General features: G+C 49.3%; 2 protein-coding genes across 6 annotated transcripts in view; both read left to right on the top strand.

Annotated features, from left to right (window-relative positions):
* The window catches only part of KPNA6 (karyopherin subunit alpha 6), a gene marked incomplete at its 5' end in the record, with an annotated part of 38,908 nt that extends 33,161 nt beyond the window's left edge, over positions 1 to 5,747 (top strand). The window contains one exon of the mRNA XM_081055749.1: positions 621 to 5,747. Within this exon, the coding sequence (XP_080911875.1) occupies positions 621 to 808 (188 nt within the window). The 3' untranslated portion in view covers positions 809 to 5,747. The remainder of the gene's footprint in view (positions 1 to 620) is intronic.
* A 2,672-nt stretch (positions 5,748 to 8,419) lies between these two features.
* TXLNA (taxilin alpha) lies at positions 8,420 to 23,280 on the top strand. 5 transcript variants are annotated; one of them, XM_081056874.1, is made up of 11 exons: positions 8,420 to 8,540; positions 9,106 to 9,315; positions 9,921 to 10,259; positions 11,634 to 11,725; positions 14,169 to 14,339; positions 15,623 to 15,817; positions 17,526 to 17,645; positions 17,872 to 17,946; positions 18,550 to 18,642; positions 19,026 to 19,121; positions 19,848 to 23,280. In XM_081056874.1, exons 2-11 carry the CDS (start codon positions 9,138 to 9,140, stop codon positions 20,172 to 20,174), a joined length of 1,686 nt encoding a protein of 561 aa, XP_080913000.1. In that variant the 5' UTR covers positions 8,420 to 8,540; positions 9,106 to 9,137; the 3' UTR covers positions 20,175 to 23,280. The 5 variants fall into 5 exon arrangements, with proteins under 5 accessions (XP_080913000.1, XP_080912997.1, XP_080913001.1 ...); XM_081056871.1 differs by having other exon boundaries at positions 9,897 to 10,259; XM_081056875.1 differs by having other exon boundaries at positions 8,503 to 8,580.
* The last annotated feature ends 533 nt before the right edge of the window (positions 23,281 to 23,813 follow it).

The raw sequence follows: 23,813 nt of genomic DNA, 5'->3' as shown, positions 1-23,813 counted from the left end.
GCGTGCCCTCTCCCCAGCATCACCTGCCTTAAGTAGAGGGGTTCTAGGTCAGAACTTGGGGACTGTAGGCCTTCAAAGTAGTACACGTATGTGAGGGTATGTGTTTTGGGGGGTCATTACTAAATACAGGGTTTTATCCCATCCGTTCCTTCTCCCTCTGAGGAGCAGTGATCAGTTCTCCTTCTGATGGGCTGTACCCAGTAAGTAGGTATGGTACAGATGCAAAAAGAAAGCTCCAGAATTGATAACAGAATCAAGCACCGGAAAGCATCTTTTTAGTTGAGTTTCTAGCAAGTTCCAGTAAGAGTGCAGGATGGCCTCATCACTCATCTCAGATTCAGAGAGGCTAATGATTTGCTCAAGTCAAACAGGTAGTTAAAAGCAGAATCAGGACTGGAACCTCTGATTTATAAGTGACATTTTGGTCTTTTCCCTTTGGGGTTATATAATTTAGGGAAAACATCTTGGCTCTTCTCTTTCAGGTCAACGAGAGATACAATCATACTACTTGTGTTTATAACCCCTAGCATACCTCAGGGAAAGAAAAATAAATGTTTCACAGACCCATAGAAAAGCATTTAAATTTCACTCTTCTCCCTCCTTCCTTCTTGCCACAACAGGCTTGGATAAAATTGAGTTTCTCCAGAGCCATGAGAACCAGGAGATCTACCAGAAGGCCTTCGACCTCATTGAGCACTACTTTGGTGTAGAAGATGATGATAGCAGCCTGGCCCCCCAAGTGGATGAAACACAACAGCAGTTCATCTTCCAGCAGCCTGAGGCCCCCATGGAGGGCTTCCAGCTATAATGTCTGCCTCCGGGGAGGGGATGGGATGGGAAGCACCACCAACCAGCGGAAAAGCAGCCCTCTGGTGGGCGGGAAACCATCCCCCCACCGTCAGCCACCACACACCTCTGCTGCCCTGGAAACTGTGCTCTTGACCTGCTCCGCCCCCTTCCCTGGAGGGAGCACCCTCTGGACAGACAGAACCATCTGAGGCTCACATTTGGGTTTTGTGACAAGAAGGGGACGTGTTGGGTTTTTGTTCCTTACACTATATTTTGGCTGCACATGTGTCTTTAACCCAGGAGCCCAGGCGTAGACAAAGGAGGACTGAGGTAATCAATTTTGCACCTTTTTTATTTTTATTCTTTAGTGGTGACTTCCTTCCCTTTTATCTTCCTTCATCCTTCCCAGTTCTCTGCCCTGATCTGTGTAACTCTTATCTTGGGTACTTGAGCAGATGGAATATTCCAGAAGTAGGGGGTGGGAGGGGAGGGGAGAAATCCAAAACAAAGTGTTCTTGCTCTGACAGAATATTAATCTTGTATGCTTGGATTATTTAATTTTTTTCCTTTTGCACATTTTTCTTGTATTAAGATGGCTCTTTCCAAGAGCCATGAGTTCCTGGTTTTAGGAATCCCAGCTGCCAGCATTGTCTGGGACTAGAGGTTGAGGGGGAGGTCACCATGAGACAAAGGCCCCCTCTCTCCTAACCCCTGCCCAGACCTCCTTAGTTTGGGAGATCCCCCTCACTCTCCTGGGGAAGGTACACCAGTGGGAGTGGAGGGGAGGGGCACGCCTTCAGACGGGGCTTCCCATGTGTCGCTACTGATCCCATGTTTCCTACCCACCTTCCAATGGTGCGACCCAACTTCATTTGTTTACTTGAAAATTCCCCTCGAGGTTGAATGAACCTCAGATAGCTGTATTTTCTCCTAAGCACGAGACGGGGCTGTGGTCCTTCCTTTCTCCTGAGGAGAAAGTCCTTGCTCTGGTGACCCATCAGTTGCAGAGGAGGTTGGAGTGAGAGTGTCATGTATTGGGTGGGGTAGCCAGGGATCCCTGCCTTTGGCCTTTCTTCCTCTTCCGTAGTTGGATCGTGTATATTTTACTTCCAAAGGAGAGAATGTCAGAAAGTTCTGTATTTTTTTATAGTCTATATATTAGGTAGGTCAATCTTAATTGGTCTCCAGAGGAAGAACTGTCTGTAATTTTCTGTAAGTAGGATACTATGAGGAAGACCAAAAAGAGATGTGGAAGCTCCCTTGCTTGAAGCCTGAGCTTGGCCCTTTTCTTCTCTGCTTGGTTCTGGGCCACCACCTGGGACCAACCCTTATCTCTGAAACCTTTATGTAGCAGGTCAGCCTGGTCTGATTGTCCCTGTACCTGAAGGGAGCAAGGAAGACCCCAGGGTGTGGTGAAGTCACCACTCTAGTTCTTACTGCTGGGCATCCTGCTTAGTCAGAAACGCCAGAAAGCCGCCTGCCTTCTCAGATTCGGTCTCAAAGGCCCTCGTTCACGTAATTACCACACATGGCTGCCTTTCCTGGTACCACAGAAACTTAGCAGCCTCAGGACTTTTGTGAGAGTTGTTGGTGTCTTCCCTGTTTGGGATCCTTGTACCTGGTTTGGGTTTTACCCTTCTGACAATTTTAATCTTAATGCTTTTTTTTCTTTTCTTTGTGTAAAGCTGGCACAGTGCCACAGTGGCTTACTTATGGATTCCATAGGAGAGTAACGCCCAGTTGTTGGGGATGGGCGTGAAGGGAGTTGTCAGCTAAGTGTAGGCCAACTGTGAGAAGGCACAGTCTGCCCTGCCCACTTCCCCCCATGGTCAGTTAGTCAGAGGTGCCTTGCTCCAAGCTGTATTTTCCCTTTTCCAGAAACAATGCCATTCTTGCCCCGTTCCTACACATCCCCTCTGGCTCAGGTGAAATCCATGCCCCTCTGCTTGCAGATCTAAAGTTTAGGTACTCACTGTGAGCCATTGGTCTTGAATTTGCTCTCTCCTCCTAATGTTGAGATCCAGCCACAGCCATTTTCTGAGAAAGGTGGTTTAGAGCTAGAGCTATTACTGAAGTCACACCAGTGCTCTACCGCCTTAGTGAGTCACGTTACTCTTCACCTTGGGAATAATGACTGTCAACCCCAGTCTCCCAGGTAAACAAGAGGCAGGACCTTTTTCACCTGGTTGCTGACTCCATTACAGAACGATTCTCCTGCAGTTCAAAGAAAAACCCCACCCTCACCCTTACCCCCATCTTTGTCCAAAGGGCAGAGCACTTTAATAGATCTACTTTGTACATCTCAAGCAATAGTTAAGTCCCTGACATTGGGGCCAGATTCTGACTGTGAGACATGCACATCCTGCTTTTCCCAACTATTCCTCTAAAGCCTACTTTCCCTTCAGGGACCCTGTACCAGATGGAAGACTTCTGATTCTCTGGCTGCTGCTTAAAGCCAGTTTTCTCCAAGGACTTCAAAGGCTGAAGTCTCCCAGGGCACACTTGAGGACAGATTTCTTATTAGATAAAAGTGGCGTCCAGGAGCATTCCTTTGTCAGTGTCTTCCTCAGCCCAGTTTTCCCATTATCTTCCTCTACCCCCCTTTCAGTCAACAGGTGAAGTTCTTCCAGCCTGCAGAGGCATTAATATCATCTTTTGTGTCTCCTCTCCTTTGGCCATCTTGGGAAGCAAAATACTACTTCTTTAACCCAGGCTTGACAGACACTCTTCATGGGCAGCTCCCATCTGGACTCCAGACCCTGGCCTACGTGCAGTCAAAGGCTTTCTGGTAGATTTCTGAATGCTGTTACAGGGATGCAGGGGCTGCCAGCCTGCTACAGGGAATAGCCTGATAAGACATGTTTTTGAATCTTCCTATGTTGGCACAGGGCTAGTATATCCATTTTAAGATCTGTGGTGGGAATGGAGGTATCTAGGTGTGGATTAAGGGGACAAGGAGCCTGTTTCTTAGCTAAAGTGTTCAACTACTGTTTTAAACAGTGCCAGCTATTCTTTTTTGCCAGTCCCTCTGGGCATCTCATCCCTGAATCATCTCCTTCAGTACTAACAGGGTCTCTGGTCTTAGAAGCCTGCCTTCATTTCTGAGCTCTCCCCAGTGATTGGCTGGCCTTGGTGTTGGCTGCTCCTTCTGGTAGAACCACATGGGTTTCAAGAAGCAGGTATTGTTGACCTTAGCTTTCAGGGACCCTTGATGTTTCCCCTTAGCTAGGACCCTTAGATCTACTCCTTCTACACTCTTTGCCCTGGAAGCCACTTTCCAGGAGCCCCATTTTTGGAGCTGAACTGCACAGATTGTAGCTCCTACTATACTTAGTCAGGGAGAGCAAAAGAAGGCTCTCAGGCACAGACTCTATTTCTTTCAAGCCAAACCAGCTTAAAATGAAAACCGTCTACAGAGTGAAATGGATTTCCATTTTCTTTTGTCTACCTGCTTTCCCCCTGTATTCTAGAGTTAACTCCTGTTTCTAGCAAACTAGTAAGAGAAGGGCATGAATGCCTAGCAATACTTCCCTCATTCCATATAACCCCCTTTGAATGCCTCAGCTCATATGTTCAGGCCACCTCTCTTCTCCTCAAGACTCAACTTGGTATCCATCATCTTGGGTGTTCCTCTGTAGATTCATCTTGTAGGCTCAGATTCTGGATTCTCCAGGTCCCTATGGGCACTACAGGGACCCGTATGGAAAGCAGGCTGGCTGGGGGCCTCAGGAATGTGTGTTACTGTCTGCCTCCCTGGCAGTCTGGGAAAGGGTGCAAGGCTCAGTGCACTGAACCATAGGAAATGCTCATAACCAGTAGCAACATCTTACAGGTAGGACTATCCTAGAAGTGAGCATGAGACTGAGAAATTGCTCAGAGTTAGGTTTCTTCCACAGCCGTTTTAGGATTCTAGACCAATCTTGTTCAGTATTTTTTCTGTGTCTTAACTTTTGGATTCTTTTGTTAAGCCAACAAGCTGAGAACTAGCTGCTCTTTGGCCAAGGCCTTCATAAATGATTCAGTCATCCTGTTGTCTACCCCCCAACCCCACCTCCAGATTAAGACCATAGCACAGGAAGAATTTGAGGTCAGTACCAACCAAGTCTGAATTAAAGCTGTTACTTTTCCTCAGAGGGCATTTTGCATCATGCCTGGGCTATTTTTGCAGAACCAAAACTAGGTATGAGAGAAGAGGCAGCATTAAATTTGGGGCCCAGAACACCCCAAGAGAAAGGTTTGTGTAGTGTGTTATAAAGGTCTTCAGTGAGTTTGGGCCTACCTCGCTACTTCTGGGCCAGCCTGACTGATGTCCATATTAGCACATACCTGAACCCCTCAGCTAAATGCTAGCCCTGCTCCCACAGTAGGTCAGATTCTCAGCCCCTGGGTTTGGGGAGAGCAAATCCTGCCATGCCCTGGGGGCAGTGAAGGAAGTCAAAGGTCATATCTTAGGACTGGCTGGGAACTTCTGACTCAGAATGACCTTAAAGAGTCCACCTCTATGAGAACCCTCAGGCCTTGTAGTTGGGTATGGGCTCTTTTAGCCCACTTTTGGGGGAATTGCCTTTGACTGAACCACTAAAGCAAAGGGGATAGGAGGTCCCAGCCACCCAATACAAACCAGATGTCCCTCAAAAATAGCTTGGGTTTCCAGCTACCGATCTTAGGAAGGTGAATCAAACCCTTTTCCTCACTGGTTTTTCTTTGCAATTCATTTGCTCTTAGTTTTCCAAGAACTATAAACTCTGACTATTTTCCAAGTTCTCAGGGCCCCTGGGTAGACAAAGCTTGATTTCAGAGCAGACATAGGCCAAGAAACCGAGGCATTGAGTGTGCTGAGTCCAGACAAATGATATTTATATACACATCCAAATTTGAAGAGAAAATGTTATTTCTTTAGGTTTCAAACACTGTAATAGATATAAAGCAAAAATAAAAACCTGTTGCAAAGTTCTAAAGCGTCGTCTCTGGAATGATCCTAGACAGGACTTTTCGGAAGTGAACAAAGAAAGTGTTTAAACTTGGGGCCTAACAATGGAATGAGGAATTGCAACAGCCTGCTCCTGCTATAAAGACATTTTTAAAAATCACCTTTATTGAAATATAATGACATACAGTAAATGGCACATATTTAGAATGTGCAGTTTGATAAGTTTTGACATATATATATATATATATATATATATATATATATATATATATGTCACCCATGAAATCATCACCATAATCAAGATAGTGAACATATCCATCTAGAAGTTTCTGCATGCCCCTTAGGAATTTCTCCTTCTCACCCAACCCCCAGCAACCACTGATCTGAGTTCTGTTTAGTTTGCATTTTCTAGAGTTTTTTTCTAAAGGATTTGACATCATTTCATCACCACTCCACAGCCCTTTGAGCCCTTGAAGGCCATACAGTTCACAGACTACTCACTTGGGTTTAGGTCAATTCCTAAAGCAGAGATTACAGACAAGCAGCCAAAAAGTTGACTCAACACAAAAGGAGGATTTTGGTTGGCAGACAGTGTGTTTAAGTATTACTTCACTGCCAACATTTTAAGAAATAAAGGTATATCCTGAAAAATATCTGGCACTACTGGGCTTAAGTTTCTGCTTGAAAACAATCTGTAAGAGGTCTATTTTACCATAATCACCACCATTCCGAATGGTGTCCCTGACTAGTTGACTGGCAGATGCTAATATTGTTGCTATTTTATAGCAAAAGGAGAAATTGACTTTTTAACCCATTTTAATCAAATTGTTACTGCTTGCCTGCCTGCTCCACTCATTACCCAGCTGGCCCCTGTAGGGCCACTGTTGATCCTTCTTGTTACACTACTCTACCCCTCCAAGCATATCCTGTTCTTGCTTATTACGTTCTTTATCTCTGCCTAGAACACCTTCCTATGGAAATCCATCAAGGCTTGATTTATATGTTACCTCAATAGATTTCCAACATGCTTTTCTGGAAATAAATCAGGCCTTGGTCTCATGAGACCTGGACTCCAAACCTTTCTGGCCTTGAGTTTCACCATTATACCACATTGCCTCTCAATGTTACTTGGTAAAAGGTGAATGTGTGCTGCCTAAGGAAAGGGGAAAGAGCACTGCTCTGGTCTCTAATTGGGAAAAATACTTAACACCTTAAGAACCCTAAAACAATGCTGAGTTTGCACAATTAAAACAGTCTCTTCCCTCACTCCCAAAACCCTAGGCTTTAGGATGAGAGAATTTAGCCAACAGAGTTTCATTGATTTGTAAGCAAATAATTTCAACACCTTACTAATGCTGTAATAGAACTCTAACCAGTAATAGGGAGCTAGGACAGGCTGCAGAGCACAGGGCAGGCTCTGAAGTGACCTTTGAGCTGGGCCTCAAAAGATTTAGTTTTTGCCACAAGGGCATTTTGGAAGCTGGAATAGCACCTGCAAAATCCTGGGAAATGCTGGAAATAGTGAAAGTATTTCTAGAGCAAAAAACAGGCAGAGGGGATGGGCAGGATTGTCTGGAAACAAGCCAAACTATGTAGGCATTAAATCCCAAGCACATGGGTTGTTGGTTTTTATTCCATTATCTATAGGCAATTAGATAAAGAATTGGGATCTCACATTTGGAAAGTTTGGCTTTTTTCCCCTTTAGCCCCAGTGCAACAGAGACACTCTGTAGAGGGTAGGCCAGTGATAAAAAGGGCTCAGGAATCTGCTAAGGCTAAACTTGCCCTTGCAGGGCCCCTTCAGCCCCTGCCCACGAGGGGCTCATGCTGGTAATGGAGAGGGTGGGGGGGGGAATATAACCCACTTTAACAAGTTGCTTTGACTTATCTTCAGAGAAAGTGTGTCATGATGATTATTTCTTCTGGGTAAGAGGCCGGGTAGGTCCAGTAGTTAAGATGGGTGCTGGTGCCAGACTTCCTGCTCTAATCACTGTCCTCAGCTGTAAAATGGGAATAAGACATAGTATTTATCTTGATGAGTAGTTAGGATTAAGATGGTAGATACCGCAGTGGCCAGTTAGCTCAGTTGGTTAGAGCGCGATGCTCTTAATGACAAGGTTTCAGGTTCCATCCCCACATGGGCCACTAACCTGCGCCCTCCACAATTAGACTGAAAACTACTTGACTTGGAGCTGATGGGTCCTGGAAAAACACACTTAAAATAAATTTTAAAAGTTTAAAAGAAAAGTAGATACCGGGAAAGCACACCTTAAGCGTTCAAAGAACTGCTGTTGTTATTAAACGCTTCTATTTGAACGTGGAAATCGAGGTTCTGGGAGAGAAAAGAATGTCCAGCAAAGTAGCGATGAAGTTAGGACTGCAATACAGGTCTCCAGGTTCCCAGCCCAGAATTCTGGGGGGAAGGGTTGGAGGTGTGCAGGAAACAACAGCCAGGAGCAAAGCTTTGGGAGCTGAATCATAGCTTCTGCGCGACAGAAAGGAGGTTGACGTGGGTACGTATACAGAACGACCGACTCCTTTCCAACCTGAGTATCCGGCTCCTAGGACTAAAGCCCTTTACATTGCATCTTGGGAGTTGGAGTCAGCCCTGCTGCATACAGGGACTTGTAGTCCTTTCCCTCCCCCACTTTCCCAACTCACCCGCCTCGGGGGCCGCTTCGCTATATCTTTCCCAGCAAGCCTCGCGAGAGCGCCGGCTATTGATTGGCTGCGGCGAGCAGGCAGCTCTGCCGGCAGCGGTTACCCAGGGTTTCCGGTGCGAGGCCAGAGCGGGCGAAGCTGTACGGACGTCGGCGGTGGGGTGGGTACCGCGGCGGCCGGCGGGACAAGGCGATCAGAGGGTCTGTAGACCTGGGCGCTTTCGGCCAGTGAGGGGAATCACACAGACTCCGCGCGAGGGCTCAGGCCGGGGAACAGCTACGGCCTGTGCGCATGCGCGGGCGGGCAGTTCGCGCGCGGCCGGAGAGCGCGCGGGGTGTGGGCGGCTGTGCGCGCGCGGAGCCGGGAGGAGGGGGGGGTGCCCACGTGGGGCCTAGGGCGCAGGGGAGGGAACCGGAATCGAGCGTCCCGCCACGTCAGTCCGCGGCCGGGAGCCTATCCCGCGCTCCGCCTGCGGTGAGGTGGACGCGTGGTGCCGGGAAGAGGCTCCAGGCGAAAGGAGGCCTCCCCTGGAGCAGCTCCTCAAAAGCCTGCCGGGGCTCCCCAGGCTCCCCTGACTGGTCAGAGACCGGGAGAACCGTTGACTCCCTGCGGTGAACGCCGGCCAGTTTGTTTTTAGGAAGCTGTGTGCACCCGGGGTTGGGATTTCGGATACCGGCCGAGAAGAATTTTGAAGTCTGGCCAATAGCAAGTGTCTCGTTTTCTAGGATCTGCTCCTCCCCTCGCGTTGCGAGCCACCATGAAGAATCAAGACAAAAAGAACGGGGCTGCCAAGCAGGCAGGCAGCACTTCCCACCCAAAAAGCACCGCAGGGCAAGCGGAAGCCGGAGCAGAGGGAGCCCCGGGGCTGCCCGGCCAGTCGGCCTCGGCGACGGAGAGTGAAGGCTCCACCAGCCCCAGGCCAGGGAGGACGGCGGGTGTGTGCCGGCTCTCCTTTCCAGCGGGGCGGGGGGGGGAGGCCGTGGTGCCGGCCAGCTTCTGGAGTCAGAGGCCACCGTGGGCTCAGGAGGAAGGCAGTGCAATGGGGGGGCGGCCGCGCTACGTCTCTGGGACCCCCGGTGTCCTGGGCTTGGCAGAGCCCTCCACTGACAGAACTCTTGGGAGAAGGCTCTGGCGGGATCACATCGGGTGGCGATCGGGGGAGACACCCAGCGCTGGCACATCCAGATGAGAAACACCGCATTCACCAGCGGGGAGCTGCTTTTTATCCTTGGGGCATTTCTGGAACGTTTTTAGTAGCAAGAAGTGACTTTTTCGGGGAGGAGAAGATGACCTAGACATGGGGCTCCTGCTACATGCCCTCTGTATGTGCCGAATGCTTTACTTGGTTTCTTTTACACTCGTAGCAGACATGGCTGGGTGGTAGTGAGAAGTAGTCGTATCGTTTTGTAGGTGAATGCACTGCGGCTTAAAGAAGTTAGGCAACATTGAACCCAGACCAGTACGTTAGGGCCTGAAACATCCAGCCAGGGGTGTAACCATCTTATTTCTCACTCAGCCCCTTCCTCCTCTGCTGCTGTAGGAGCACAAGCCAAAACCTCTCAGGCTGGGGCCCTCCGTGATGTCTCTGAGGAGCTGAGCCGCCAGTTGGAGGACATCCTGAGTACATACTGTGTGGACAACAATCAGGGGGGCCCAGGTGAGAATGGGGCACAGGGTGAACCTGCTGAACCCGAAGACGCAGACAAGTCCCGCACCTATGCCTCGAGGAATGGGGAGCCTGAGCCAGAGACCCCAGTAGTCAATGGTGAGAAGGAGACCTGCAAGGGGGAGCCAGGCACAGACGAGATCCGGGCCAGTGATGAGGTTGGAGACCGAGACCACCGAAGGCCACAAGAAAAGAAGAAAGCCAAGGGTCTGGGTGAGCAGAGGGAAGCTACTCGTGATGCTGTCGAGGGGAGGGAGTTTGGACCTGATATTCTCTGGGCTAGCCTACTCTGCTAGGATTCAGAGGAAACAACTTCCCAGAGCTTTGTCAATGCCAGGGCTGTAGGGCCATAGCATGGAGGTGTGCAGGTTGTTCACTGCGCAAGGGCTTCTGGCCTTGGGAGCAAGTGGGAACCGAAATTCAATCTACTGGGTGGACTCCTGTGCCAGCCAGCCAGCCTGCACCGTTTCTAACCTGTTGTGTTGGGCAAGGCCTTTCTCCTCTCCAGTCCTTTGTTGTCACAGTAGAGAATTGGGCTAGACCAGGGTTGAAAACACAAATAAGCCAAGTTAGGCAGGGGCCTCATGAGGACCAAGAGAGTGCCTCCTTCATCCAAAGAGTTGACTGTCACTGGGTCCCAGCAAGTTGATAGCATGTAAAACTACAGCCTAATTCTAGCCAGACTCCCCCCCGCCCCTTTTTAAAAGCTAGAAATCTAGAATTACATGCAACTAATACGCTAGGAATCAAACAAAACTCATCTGTGGGTTGGATTTGGCCTGTGTGCTAGTGATTTGCAGTCTCCACATTGATCTCTTGGAGCCTCCTAGGGTTGCCACTTCAGAAGCCTGGTGCTATGCTATGTACGGTGGCTCTCTAGGGCGGCAAGGAAGATTCTGACTCAGGCACAGGCCGTGCAGGAAAGTCTTGCCTGAAGGTGGGAATGGGGGCGGCTAGTGTGTGTTAAAAGAATCAAAGTCCGGTGGTATTATACCCTTAGCCCCTACTCCCCTACCCCCTGTCTGTCATCCTAACTTAAACAAGGGTATTTTGTTTGTTTTTAATGTTAGGATCAAATATTGGGAGGTACATTCATTTTAAAGTTCACTGTTTTGCTACCTCTGTTGATGAGAGTTCAGTAGTCCTCAAGGAAACCTTTTCCTTTTTGCTTCCTTCCTCTATCAGAAGGGCCTTCTTTGCATTGAAACAGTAGCACTGAATTCACATATGGCCACCTTTTTCTCACCTGTTGGTAGAGCAGGCAGTTTTGGGTTTTTTGTTTCTCCCACTCCTGATGCTCACCAAGGAGATTCCACAGAGATTCAACCATTTATTTAATAAGTATCTATTGAGCGTGTCCTCTATGCTGGGCACCAGAGACAGTACTGGGCCACAATAACAGGCAGAACTGAGTTGGTCCCAGCCCTCATGAAGCACACAGATTAGCAGGGAAGGCAGCCAGTTCAACAGACAGAAATATAAAGTATGATAGGGGAGGGCTGCCTCAAGGCAGAAGAGTGTGGGCCCAGGCCTGGAGGGGAATCCCAGAGAAGAGGGTGACATGCCTTTGTTCCCTGTGCTTTGCAGGAAAGGAGATCACATTACTGATGCAGACACTGAACACGCTGAGTACCCCAGAGGAGAAGCTGGCAGCTCTGTGCAAGAAGTATGCTGAACTGGTCAGTTTTCCCCCTTCTCACATCCTCCCTGCCTTGGAAAGTCAGCAGGCCACCTGGCATGGGGTTGTAGGTAGCCTAATTCCTATTCAACCTCTCTCTGAGCCTTTTCCCCATCTAACTGGGGAGTCAAATCCCAGCCAGCCTCTTCACGGCTGACAGTAACAGGAGAAATTTCACATTCCAATGGTAGAGCTCTAGAGCTCCTGGCCTGAATTCCAGATACCATATTATCTCACCCCTGTGTGCCTCAGTATGCATCTCCCTAAAATATGGAAATGCTCAGTGCCATCATCACACTTAACAAAATTAACACTAATCACTTGATATTTTGTTAATACCCAGTCCATAGTTAAATTTCCCCAGTTGTCAGTTTGATCAATTCAGTGTCCAAACGAGATCCATTTATTACTTTGGGTTATTACAACTTTTTTTTTCTTTTACTCCAAAGCAGTCTTCATCTTACTGCCCTGCTTTTCTCATGACATTGGCTTGTTGCAGATCGATTGTCCTGTAGTGTGTCCCACTTTCCAGCTTTGGCATTTCACTTGTTTCTTTACCTCCTTAGTTCATGTACATAAAGTGGAAGTTAGCTGTAGAAGTTTATTCCAATTCAAGTTCAGCTTCTTCGACAAGAGTTCTTCATAAGTGGTTCTCTGTACTTCATGTTGCATCACAGGAGAAACAAAGTGTGGTTGTCCCACTTTTAGTGGGGAAAGATTGTTCAGTGGGCTCAGGTGTCACAAACCAGGTCTTTCCTCTCTGTCAGGTTTCCCATCAGTATTTGAACTAATAGATTCCACTAAAGGTTATTGCCTAATTATTTTTAAATTCTTTCATTCCATTCACAGTTATTAGCTGGAATTCTATAAGTAACTTCTCTCATTTGTAAAATGGGGAAAATCACACTTGCTTAATGGGGTTATTATAACAATTAATTAAGAAAAGAATATGAAAAATATACCACCCTTTTCGAATGATCCAGCCCAGGAAAGATTAATGATGGCAAGAGGAGGAAGTGAGTTGCTAGAATGATGTTCTCGAGTAAATGATAGGAAATTAGGTCCAGTGCACCAGGAGAGGGGTTGGCCACGGTGAGAAGCACAGCCAGGTCCTCGGGACTGGAAGAGAGGACAAGTGCAGGTGGACTGTCAGGTATGGAGCATGTGCCCCTACTCCTCTGGGTGCTTCTGTTTTCTCAGAAGTGGCAATGATAAGTTTTAGTTAGGGCAGGAGAGATTTGAAGAGGAGGATGAAATAGTTGTGTAGAAGAATAGGATGGCTAGGCAAACGAGGGGTCTTCCTGAAAGTGATCCTGAATTCAAAGTGAGATTCTTCAATCAGAGTTGCTTCAGTGCCGGTGCAGGGTTAGCAAGAGGTTGATATACCAGGGTTGGGATTTTGCTGAGCAAGGGGGGAAGAGAGTTGAGGGCATAAGGAATCTAAGCTGGGTGAAAAGGTATGTGATTATTTAGAAGAGGGTTAAAGGAAAGTGAAAGGATGGTTGGGTCAATGGACTGGAGGTCCACTAAGGTAGGGGACCTTCTGGGCCCACATATGTTGGAGAGAATGAGGTAGGAAGGTAGGTGGTGGTGCTGGCCTGGGATGAGATAATGCAGGTGGGTGCAGGCCCGGGTGATGACAAACTGGCTGGCTGAAATGTGGCAGTCTGAATCTGGATGTGCTGTAAGTGTAAGGTACACGTAGGATTTAACAGACCTAAGGAAGGAAGGAAAGGAAGACTGTAAAATATCTCAAATTTCTTAACATTGATTCCAGGTTGAAGTAAAATATTCTAATATTAAAGTTAATTCACCTCTTTTTACTTTTTTAATGTGGCCACTAGAAAAATTTTAATTACATAATTCAATCACATTGTGTACCTACGGTACAATATGAATAGGCTCATGGGAGGGGAGCTGAGCTGGGAGAAGACAGGGTCCAAGGACTAGGTTAAGCGCTGTGAGGCTAGGGAGTCAGAACAATTGTCGATAACGAATGAAAAGGCCAAGATGATAACAGTCATATTAAAGAGAAAAATGGTGAACCAATGCTGAAGTCTTGGAGCAATGCGAGGGAGTGGAAGGTCTATTGATGAGTACGGAAGGGGTCGCAGGTGGGCTCATCAAGAGCCTGAGTGTCCAAAGAGTTGGGGGAAATGTAATGGTCTGAGAGTCTTGAAAGCTTGGTCTCTGGAGTCAGAGCTGGGAGAGAAACTGGGATCTGCTGACTGCATGCCTCTGCTTGTCCTGTCTGAGTGTCCACTTCTGTATCCTTGAGTTACAGGGGCCCTTGGGGTTATCGCGAGGGGCGTACCTGCACAGTGTCCAGCCTGCGTTGTGGGGGCTGGAGTTGGGGGAGAGCGCTGGGGTTGGGTCAGCTCAGGAAACCCTGGATCCCCATGAGGAGAGCCCCGCAGGGCACTTACCTGCCTCTCTGTCCCCAGCTGGAAGAGCACCGGAACTCCCAGAAGCAGATGAAGCTCCTGCAGAAGAAGCAGAGTCAGCTGGTGCAGGAGAAGGACCACCTGCGTGGCGAGCATAGCAAGGCCATCTTGGCCCGCAGCAAGCTCGAGAGCCTATGCCGCGAGCTGCAGCGCCACAACCGTTCCCTCAAGGTAGGCTGGCTGGGCCCCCTGGGAGGGACAACTGGTTTTCTTAACGTCTACTTACCTTTGATGGCTTTCCTCTTAAAAACTATCACAGGCTTTCGGTATAGAAACAGATTTCCCCAGCAATGCCCTGCCTTAGCAAGAGCTACTTGTAACCATTTGACATGTACTTGTCTCAGGTAAGGCAAAGGCTAAGGAGCTAAGAGAACCCAGACTGCAGGAACTCGGGAGTTCACAATTCCATAGCAGTCCCCGGGAAAGATGGGTCCAGCACCAATGAGCAGCTCTTCTCCCAGAGTGGGTCAGTCAGGAATGTGGGTCCTTTCCTACCTGTTCCGCTTCTCCTAGGGTGGAGTCAGTCTGGTTAAAGGCTGGTCACTGCTGTGACCTCCAGATCGTTTTGGTATGCATAGCCTTAATGTGTTTCTCAGGAAATTTGCATCAGTAAATACATGCTGTTTTGCAACTTGCTTCGCTCATTTTTAGTTTGTTTTTTTTAAATTGACAAATTTAATGTAAATTTGATGTAAGAGATTCAAAGGTAACAAAAGTGTAACAAATCAAAGGTAATAGTCACTCACCATCCTCAACCTCAGTGCCCATCAGAAACCACTGGGAAAAAAACCTACTTATATGTAAGTTGAAGTACAGCCTTGTAACTTTCCTGTCTACATATAAAATCTTACATACAGGGTTTTTTTTAATTAAATTATTGTACATGTGTGGTTTCATACACTGTTCCATTTTCTCATTGTACACAATGCTTTATCTTTCCCTATCAGTGTATATAAGGCTGTCTCTTTTTTTTTTTTTAACAACAAATCTGAATAGATTTTGCCAGATTGCCTTCCCACCAACAGTGTCTGAGTGCCTAATTCTTCACAACCTTGCCAACCCTGCGTATAACTGCATTTTAACTACTTGGTCGGGGGGTGGGGGTGGGGGTGTCAAAGATGAAAGCATGTTAAATCTAAACTACTTAATAGGTCTTCCAGACCTAATCTGAGGGCTGGAAGGATAGGCTTCAGGAGATTCCAAAGTTCTTTAGAATGACACTTAACATATATGCCTGCGTTTTTCTAGGGAGAGAATCTCTCACTTGATGTCACCTGATATACAGAAGGGTCCATTAGAAGCCCCCGTTGCATGACATCTTGGAGCCTGGCTACTCCTCACTTTGAGAGCAGGGAGGGCTATTGATAGAGACCATCCTGGACTGGTTGGGGGAGCCTTGTGAGGCTGGCTGGGGAGCAGTAGATGATGGAGCTGGGGCCGACTTCTCTGCCCAGGAAGAAGGCGTGCAGCGAGCCCGGGAGGAGGAGGAGAAACGCAAGGAGGTGACATCGCACTTCCAGGTGACACTGAATGACATTCAGCTACAGATGGAACAGCACAATGAGCGTAATTCCAAGCTGCGTCAGGAGAATATGGAGCTGGCAGAGAGACTCAAGAAGCTGATTGAGCAATATGAGCTACGAGAGGAGGTAAGGTGTTGTGGCCAGCCGTCATGGCCAGGGAATTGGGAGGTTCTAGGTGTGTAACAGACTCTGGGACAGCACTTCGCAGGCTTCATCCCATTGTCCCATTCTTTCCTCCTCCTTCCTTGTGAGGGAGGCAATGTTGTGCATCTTTGTGTAGACAAGGAACTGAGGTAAGGAGAGACTGGCACAGCCACAGGTCTGCTGTCTTAGATGATAGGTCCAGTATCTTTTGGAATCAGAACTGTCCAAGTATTAGCATGGAGATACATTCGTGGATTCTATTACATAGCACCCCCAGCAGGGCCTTGTGGCAGCACTCCCAAATCAGACACAATATTTATGCAGTTAAACTCCTGAGTATACTCACCTAGATAATAATTAGCCATACAGTGGTACAGGTCAAGTTTGTCTGCCATCTCAACGGCAATTTCAGTTTTCAGAGTTTTAGAATTTGAAATCATGGGAGGAACTGGACCTATGGTCAGTGATTAACTCCAGGAGCTGTGTCCTCTGATTCCTTGGCTGGCATTGGCTGATTCCCGGGCACTCAAGTCCCTCTCTGGGTCCCCACAGGCCAGTCACTTAGCTGCTCTGGGCCTCTGTTTCCTCATCGTGAAAAGGGAGACTGGCAGCTACCACAGTGCCAGACCAGGCCCCTTCCTAGGCCCTGGGGGTGTGGTGACAGGTGGGATAGGCAAGACCCTGCCCTCCTGGGCTCACAGTCCAGTGTGGTAATCACTGTGCAGGGCCTAGAGGGGCCTCCCCGGCCCACCCCGTCATTTTTCTGTACTTCATCCTCTGGAAACAAGGCTGCTTATGATGCATTTGATTTGAGAGGAGTTGGTTTGGTTCTTGTCCCTTAGCACTGGGAGACATGGAGGTTCCCTGAGGCACATACTTCAAGAAGCTGAGGGTTCTATTTCTCTTCCCCTCCTTCCCCCTAAGGCAAAAATAAGACTTGGTACTGCCTGTGGAGGTGGAAATGGAGAGGTGCAGGGCTCCCATACGCTATGTGCCTCATTTACACTCCGCCCCCACTCAGATTCAGGCACTCCCATCCTGCCCCCTCTGAGCCTCTGGACCTCAGATCACTGGCCACTGAAATTCATCACGTCCCAAACTGGACCTATCCCCAAGCCACCTTCCCCTCCCCTTCCAGAAAATACACAAAATTCCCCACATCCCTTTCTTCACTGCTTTTACCTTTGAAATAGTACTTTAGTTCATCCCCTTTGTCAGCTGGCCCCAGTTCCCAGGGCTGCTCCAGCAGTAAGGACAGCCATTCCTTGTGATATCTAATCTTCACCTATAGGTAAGGCGGAGTTCTATCAACAGAGCTAAGCTGTTGTGCTGATAGAAGTGTTCTTTTTGCCCTTTCTTCCCACTTACGAGGGAGTCAGGCTTAAAAAGTGAGGGTTGTAAGCCCAATGGAGGGATCTCTCTTGGGATTGGAGGTTTGGGTTTCTGGGAGCTGATTTTGTCCATAAACCCCCGTGCTCACCAAGGGCCGACTCAGTGGGAAAGAAATAAGACAAGGTTGGAAAGTACATCTACCAGGCACTTGGGGTCCACATCCTATGGTACACATGAGAGTCCAGTATGTCAGATTGAGGTGGAAGGCTGGGCTGGGGCCTGTTCCCTACAACCACTGGGCCTCCCTGAGAAGGGGAGCTCCTGACAGCTGGATCCCTCCCACCATGCTTTCCTGCAGCATATCGACAAAGTCTTCAAACACAAGGACCTACAACAGCAGCTGGTGGACGCCAAGCTCCAGCAGGCCCAGGAGATGCTGAAGGAGGCAGAGGAGAGGCATCAGCGGGAGAAGGATTTTGTGAGGCTCAGGCCCTGGGCATGGGGGGACTTGCAGGAGGTGGATTGGGATCTGGCTTAGCCCATAGTCAAGTTTGTATGGGAGGGGCTTCTGCCTGGCCAGACCAAGGCACTGCTTCTTCAGACGCTAGTCTGAGAGCAGGAAGCGTCAGTGGTATGGCGAAATAAAAGCCACACACAGCCCCTCAGGGCTTCTGACAGCGTTTGGGGTCCTGTCTTGGAACTAGCTCCTCAAAGAGGCAGTGGAGTCCCAGAGGATGTGCGAGCTGATGAAGCAGCAGGAGACCCACCTGAAGCAGCAGGTGAGACAGTGTGTATCCTGACCCTGTGCCTCCAAGGTCCCTTCGCTGGGCCCCATCCTGGGGGGAGGGACATGGACCCTCATTCTAGGACCACCTTGACCGCTGTGTGACCTTGCTGAGCCTTTGTTCTCTCTGGACCCGCCCAGCACCTGTGTGGTGGTGACCAGGTGGCTAGGTGAGCTTGAGGGACTTCGTTCCTAGTCAGAAGTGTCGTGCTGCTTTTGAGGAGGTGGGGACAGGTGGCTGCTTTTAATTACAAATACTTAATTCTGGAAGAAATATTTGAAAATAAACATAAAGGCAAAACATAAGTCATCCCAAATCCTACTTTCCAGGCTTAACATTTTGGGTTATGCCCTTCCAAATACATAGTTTTTGTTTCATTTTGAAGAAAAATGGTATCTCAGTAGCATTGTTGGGTCAGGGCTGAGGATGGGTCTCAGTGTGTTGCCCTTCCAAATACATAGTTTTTGTTTCATTTTGAAGAAAAATGGTATCTCAGTAGCATTGTTGGGTCAGGGCTGAGGATGGGTCTCAGTGTGTTGCCCAGAAGTGCCCTCTAGGGAAGCCCAGTCTTAACCTGTGGGCTTCTTTCTCACCCAGCTTGCCCTATACACAGAGAAGTTCGAGGAGTTCCAGAACACTCTTTCCAAAAGCAGTGAGGTGTTCACCACATTCAAACAGGAGATGGAAAAGGTAACACTGATCCAGGCTGGGTGTGGCTACAGGGACACAAGCTGCTTCATTCAAAGCGGGGTGCTTCATTGGTAGCTGTTTCCAGTAACAGTGTGATTGAGACCAAGGGTGGGGACATATGGAGGGATCGCAGCCTTTCCTCCCTCTCAGGGAAGTGTCAGTCAAATGTGCACCTTCCAGATTGTCCTGGCGAAGGAGCTTCTTCTTGTTTTCTGTTATTGGCATTGGGCGTTTAAATTGAGTCATCCTGAAGTGGCACAGAAGGCACTGACTGTACTGTAATGCCTTGGCTCCTTGGGACCATTCCCCACCTTGGGGCCACATAGTAGATACACAGCAGCCAGGCCCCCTGACCATTTCATTGTGCCTGTCACATAACCCAGATGACCAAGAAGATCAAGAAGCTGGAGAAAGAAACCACCATGTACCGGTCCCGGTGGGAGAGCAGCAACAAGGCCCTGCTGGAGATGGCTGAAGAGGTGGGTTCAGCGTGCTGTGCAGCTGGGGTTGGGGTACGCCATTACCAAGGGTCAGGCCCTTTCCTGTATATTCTAGCAGTAACTGATGCAGCTAGCATGAGGTGGAGCTGGGATTCACATGCATGTGTGTCCGAGTCCAAGGCACCACCAGCTGTCCCCAAGGGAGGCGGTGAGCTCGGTCATAGATCTGCAGTGGAAGCAAAGAGAACAAATGGAAGAAAGGAATAAAGGAGAAGGAAAAATAAGGGGTGTCGACAATGCATGTGGTTTGTATGCAGAGTGACCCTGATCATTTGATCTTGTGGCTTGAGATGTGGGAGAGAAAAGAAACTCAATGCTGGAGCAGCTACTGCAGCCAGACCTGCTGAATGTCTTCGATACACCAGTTCATTGCACCTTCCCTCAAGATCTATGAGGTTGATGTTAGTAGTCCAGTTTAACAGATAAGGAGGGAGGCTCAAAAGCCAAGTACTTTGCCAGGGTCATCTGGTGGAGAAACAAACAGGAATAGATTGTCTTCAAGCCATGCCCCTGCCCTATACTACATACATTGCTCCCAACTGACAGCCAGGTCTTGGCATAAACCAGGGCTGTTGACTCAAAAGTGGCCAGCTTTTGACTTGACTCTATTCCCAGCGTTGTTAAAATGTGAATGTTTTCTACCCAGTGGTGGTGTGGGGTAGAGGGTTGAGGGCCTGGAACTGAAGGCCCCCTTTGTCTCCCTAGAAAACACTCCGGGACAAAGAGCTAGAGGGCCTGCAGGTGAAAATCCAGCGGCTGGAGAAGCTGTGCCGGGCACTGCAGACAGAGCGCAATGACCTGAACAAGAGGGTACAGGACCTGAGTGCTGGTGGCCAGGGCCTCCTCACTGACAGTGGCCCTGAGCAAAGGCCAGAGGCTGCCACTGCCTCCAAGGAGCAGGGTGGTGAGGGGACCGGGGCCCAAGCACCTTGTTCCCCAAGGGCCACAGAAGCTCCTTGCTGCCCTGGAGCACCGAGCACAGAAACATCAGGCCAAACAGGGCTCCAGGAGCCCACCTCCACCACCGCCTAGGGAGCCTGGTGCTGGGGGCGTGCTGGGAAGGGAGCAGGCAGCCCCGCCAGGCCTGGCCCATGCGAGGCTCCCACTGCTGAGCAGTCCAGTGCTGAGGCCCAGGGTGCTCTGACTGGGCTGGCATCTGACACTTGGCAGTTTTGGATTTTGTGGGTCAGTTTTATGTACATGACGTGCAAGGCCTCGTACATTTATATCTGTAAGTGTAAAGTGGGCTTGCATTGGAGGTGGGGTGTGTACAGATGAAGTCAGTGGCTCATCTGTGAGCTGAAGAGTCTTAAAGAGGAGCTGTCATCTGTAGCTGCCTTCACTGAGCTGACAGGACAAGTAACTTGAACATTTCTCTGCCTGGTTTGAGGCTCACACCCCTCCCTCCCTGCCCTCCAGGGCTCATGACAAATGACACACCCAGGCCTTGACTGTGTTTCTCTTGTTAGCGGGGTTTTGGCAGCTCTGGCTCTTCTAGCTCTTCTGGAAGCTCCTTGGCTTCTCTTGACCTGGAAAAGGGGTCCCCAGGCAGAGCCTTGGCAGGGCACTCAGCTGGTGGTCAGACTGCTTTCCTACCTAGGACAGGGGACGTGGAGAATGTCTGTGTGAGATGATGCTCTGGTAGGGAGCCCCTTGGGCATCGCTTCTCCTGCCCTCTGGTAGTGCCAGGACCAGGCCAACGATGCTTCTCAGTAGCCTTATCATTCACAGGTGCCTCTAGCCTGCACAAATGATTGACGAGAGATCACCCAAAGGATTCTTTCTGAAGGTTTTTTTGTTTTTGTTGCACATGCCAGTGTTTGTACTGAGGATCTGAGGGAGGAGGAGAGTCCTAGCAATGGTGCCTGGGTTCCTGGGCTCCAGTGTCCCACCACCACACCCCAACTGGCAGGTTTGCCATGTTGGTGCTTAGGTTTCCTGTTGGATGAAATCAGATTGTAGTTAAAGGAAAGGGTTTCTGCTGGCTTTGTCACAAAGCTTACCTATGGGTTTCCATCCTGGAAGGCCACCACCGATTCCCATCACCACTGTCTCCATGCAGCAGTTGCTGGGCCCCAAGCCTAATTGTCCTCCTTGGCTTTATGAGTCTGTTTCTGCTTCCTGCCCCCACCCCCAGCGTGCAATTCTTGAGCTTTGCTCTGGTTCCATTGCCCAAGGAATGAGAGCTGAGGTGTGTCTCCTTGACATACCACTTCTTCCTGTGTGGGAGCCCCGGCTCTTGTCTGACAACTGATGCACGAGAATGAGACTCAGTAATTGACTGAGCCTTGCAGAGATTTGTCTTGTCTCCATCCCATCACCCATAGCCCCTCTTACATGTTATGCTATACTCTGAGAGTTGCCTGGGATATTAGCCAGTCTGGACAGAGCAATTTTCTAGAACAGCAGAATGAGTCTTGGGTCAGGAAGCACGGCTCTGCTGGGCTTGGGGTACTGTACCCCATCTCCAGGCAGGCTTCACTGAGGGAGTCAAAGACCAAGGTGGAAGGGATGGTTGAGCTTCTGCCTCTTGCTGTATTTCCTTGAATCTAGTTCCTTACCATACACGTCCCTTCATCTTCCACAACTAAGCCACTCTTTTAGCCCTTAACTTAAATCCCTCTTATTAAACTAGGTTCATGAGAGTATTAAGTACTCCTGAATCATGTTCTGACTTAGACCAGAGATGGCAAATGAATGGCATTTCATTTACCCTCAGCCCCCACGGTAGCTACCACCAATCTGCTTCAGAGTATTTCCTGCTCATCCCTGGTATTTCTTCATTTCTCAAGGTTCCCTCAGCAGCCAGTATAAGTGCTGAGACCTGTGTTCCATCCCTGGCTGAGATACTGCTCTCCTGTGGAGAAGTGTATCCTAAAGTCTTTTCTTCCCCTCTGAAATGCCTGTCTGAATGGTCCCTGAACATGTCTCTCCTGTTCCAGTAAAGCTTCTTCCCCGAGCCCCTGTGCCAGGTTGAGGTACACAAGAGCTGCCAACCCCATACAGGGTTTGCTGGGCTATGGAAGCCTAGGAGAGAGGTGGAAGCTTCTGCCTGCTCCCTTTAAAGGTCAGGAAGGCCTACAGTGGCCCACGATTGCCTGCCTCACTTCAGCTACCTCTTAAAGCCCATGGGGTTAGGGGGAGGGGACTGTTGGAGCCCAGTGTGATGGGATGGGAACTCACAGCTGCATAGCACAGCAGCCCTCTGAAACCAAGTCTAGCCACTGTGGAGCTACAGTGAGCAAGGTGGCCCCAGCTGGGCTTCCCAGGTCAGAAACACAGGCCCTGGGCAGAGGAGAACCTGTCCTCAGCTCTAGGCATCCTGGCCAGGTTATAGATGGAGATCCCATCCTTTCTCTTAACTCCATTGACCAAATCTTACCAGTCACTACAGCTGCTCTGCTTTCCAAAGTCAACCCAGGTACCTGGGTGATGCCCACACCAGCCGGGAGCCTGGGTCAGATGCAGGAGAGGAGGCCTATCTATGAATGAAGGCCTGTGCCTTCCTCATCAGGGCAGGTCCCATGCTCATGACCTCAGTTCTAGGACCAAGAGTTGTGTTGGTTTCTTAGATGCTAGCTTTTTCTGCAGGGAACCACGGTAGGTGAGGCTCGCAGCCTTGGCTCGGCTGACAGTAACTTCAGTTCAGGACCTTACCAGCCGAGAGCTTCATGTACACCAGATTCTGGGGTTTCAGCAGCACTTCCCGCGCCCCCCCCCATGAGGTTTTTGGACCATGGGCTGCTCAGGCACTTTTCTGTAAGAGAATGTTATGTCTCTAAAGATGGTTATTTCCACCCCTCTGGTGACTGCTGAGGGCTGACCAAGAGGCCAGTGGAGCTGCGCGCCATGGTGTCTATGGGGGAGGGTCAAGGCCTGCTGAGCTGATTCTCCAGCTGCTGCTCCAGCCCTCCCACCTCGCACAGCACAGATGGACACCCCAGGGACAGCCAGGCACCTGCCTGGGGGAGGGGTGCCGCCTTCTGTCCCTGTAACTGCTTCCCTTACGGCCCAACTTGGCCACTGGATTTGTTTGAAGCTGCGTTCGCAGGTTTTTTGTCTCATTTTGGTATTCACAACAGCCAGGGACTTGATTTTGTTGTATTTTAAACCACATTAAAGAGTCTGTTGCCTTACTTTCCTGATTTTTGTGGTCATTCGGTGCTTTTGGATCCATCTATCCATCACTGATTTGTCCTGATCTGCTGCCAAGTCTCTGTGCCTTGATATCCTGCATCTTCCAAAGTGCCCTCCTTCCTTCCAGTGGTCCCCACAGGCTCAGGACATGGAAGATTCACTTCAGCTGCCCAAGCGGGGCTCTTGGCAAAACAGGTGTGATGCTCATAGGAACATCAGAGGTGATTTCTTTCACTCAACCAATCAAAAGTCGTCCCTGCCCTCCCAGGGCTCATAGGCTAGTAAGGGGGAAGGGAACTTAGATGTAGGAAGGACGGTGGTGCTATAGGAACATAAGAGAGGGCCCTGTCCCCTTCAACAAGAGGACGGGTGGATACCAAGAAGGGCCTGTGGCCCAAAGGGCAGGTAGCAGTTCCACAATTTTATTTAGTGATAGAGTGGATCATCTAGCACGGTGCACAGGAGGGTGGTGGGAGGAGATGTTTGGGCCACATCACCAAGATCCTGTGTGCAAGTGAAGAAATTTGAGCCAGA

The sequence above is a fragment of the Rhinolophus hipposideros genome (genome assembly GCF_964194185.1).
Source record: "Rhinolophus hipposideros genome assembly, chromosome: 8".
NCBI lineage: Eukaryota > Metazoa > Chordata > Mammalia > Chiroptera > Rhinolophidae > Rhinolophus > Rhinolophus hipposideros.
This window is presented reverse-complemented; position numbering and strand designations above follow the sequence as displayed.

Coding starts and splice junctions, on each gene's coding strand:
- TXLNA (XM_081056871.1), top strand. CDS start 9,138: ATGAAGAATCAAGACAAAAAGAACGGGGCTGCCAAGCAGGCAGGCAGC. Junction 10,260..11,633: donor GAAGAAAGCCAAGGGTCTGG/GTGAGCAGAGGG, acceptor TGTGCTTTGCAG/GAAAGGAGATCACATTACTG. Junction 14,340..15,622: donor GCCACAACCGTTCCCTCAAG/GTAGGCTGGCTG, acceptor TTCTCTGCCCAG/GAAGAAGGCGTGCAGCGAGC.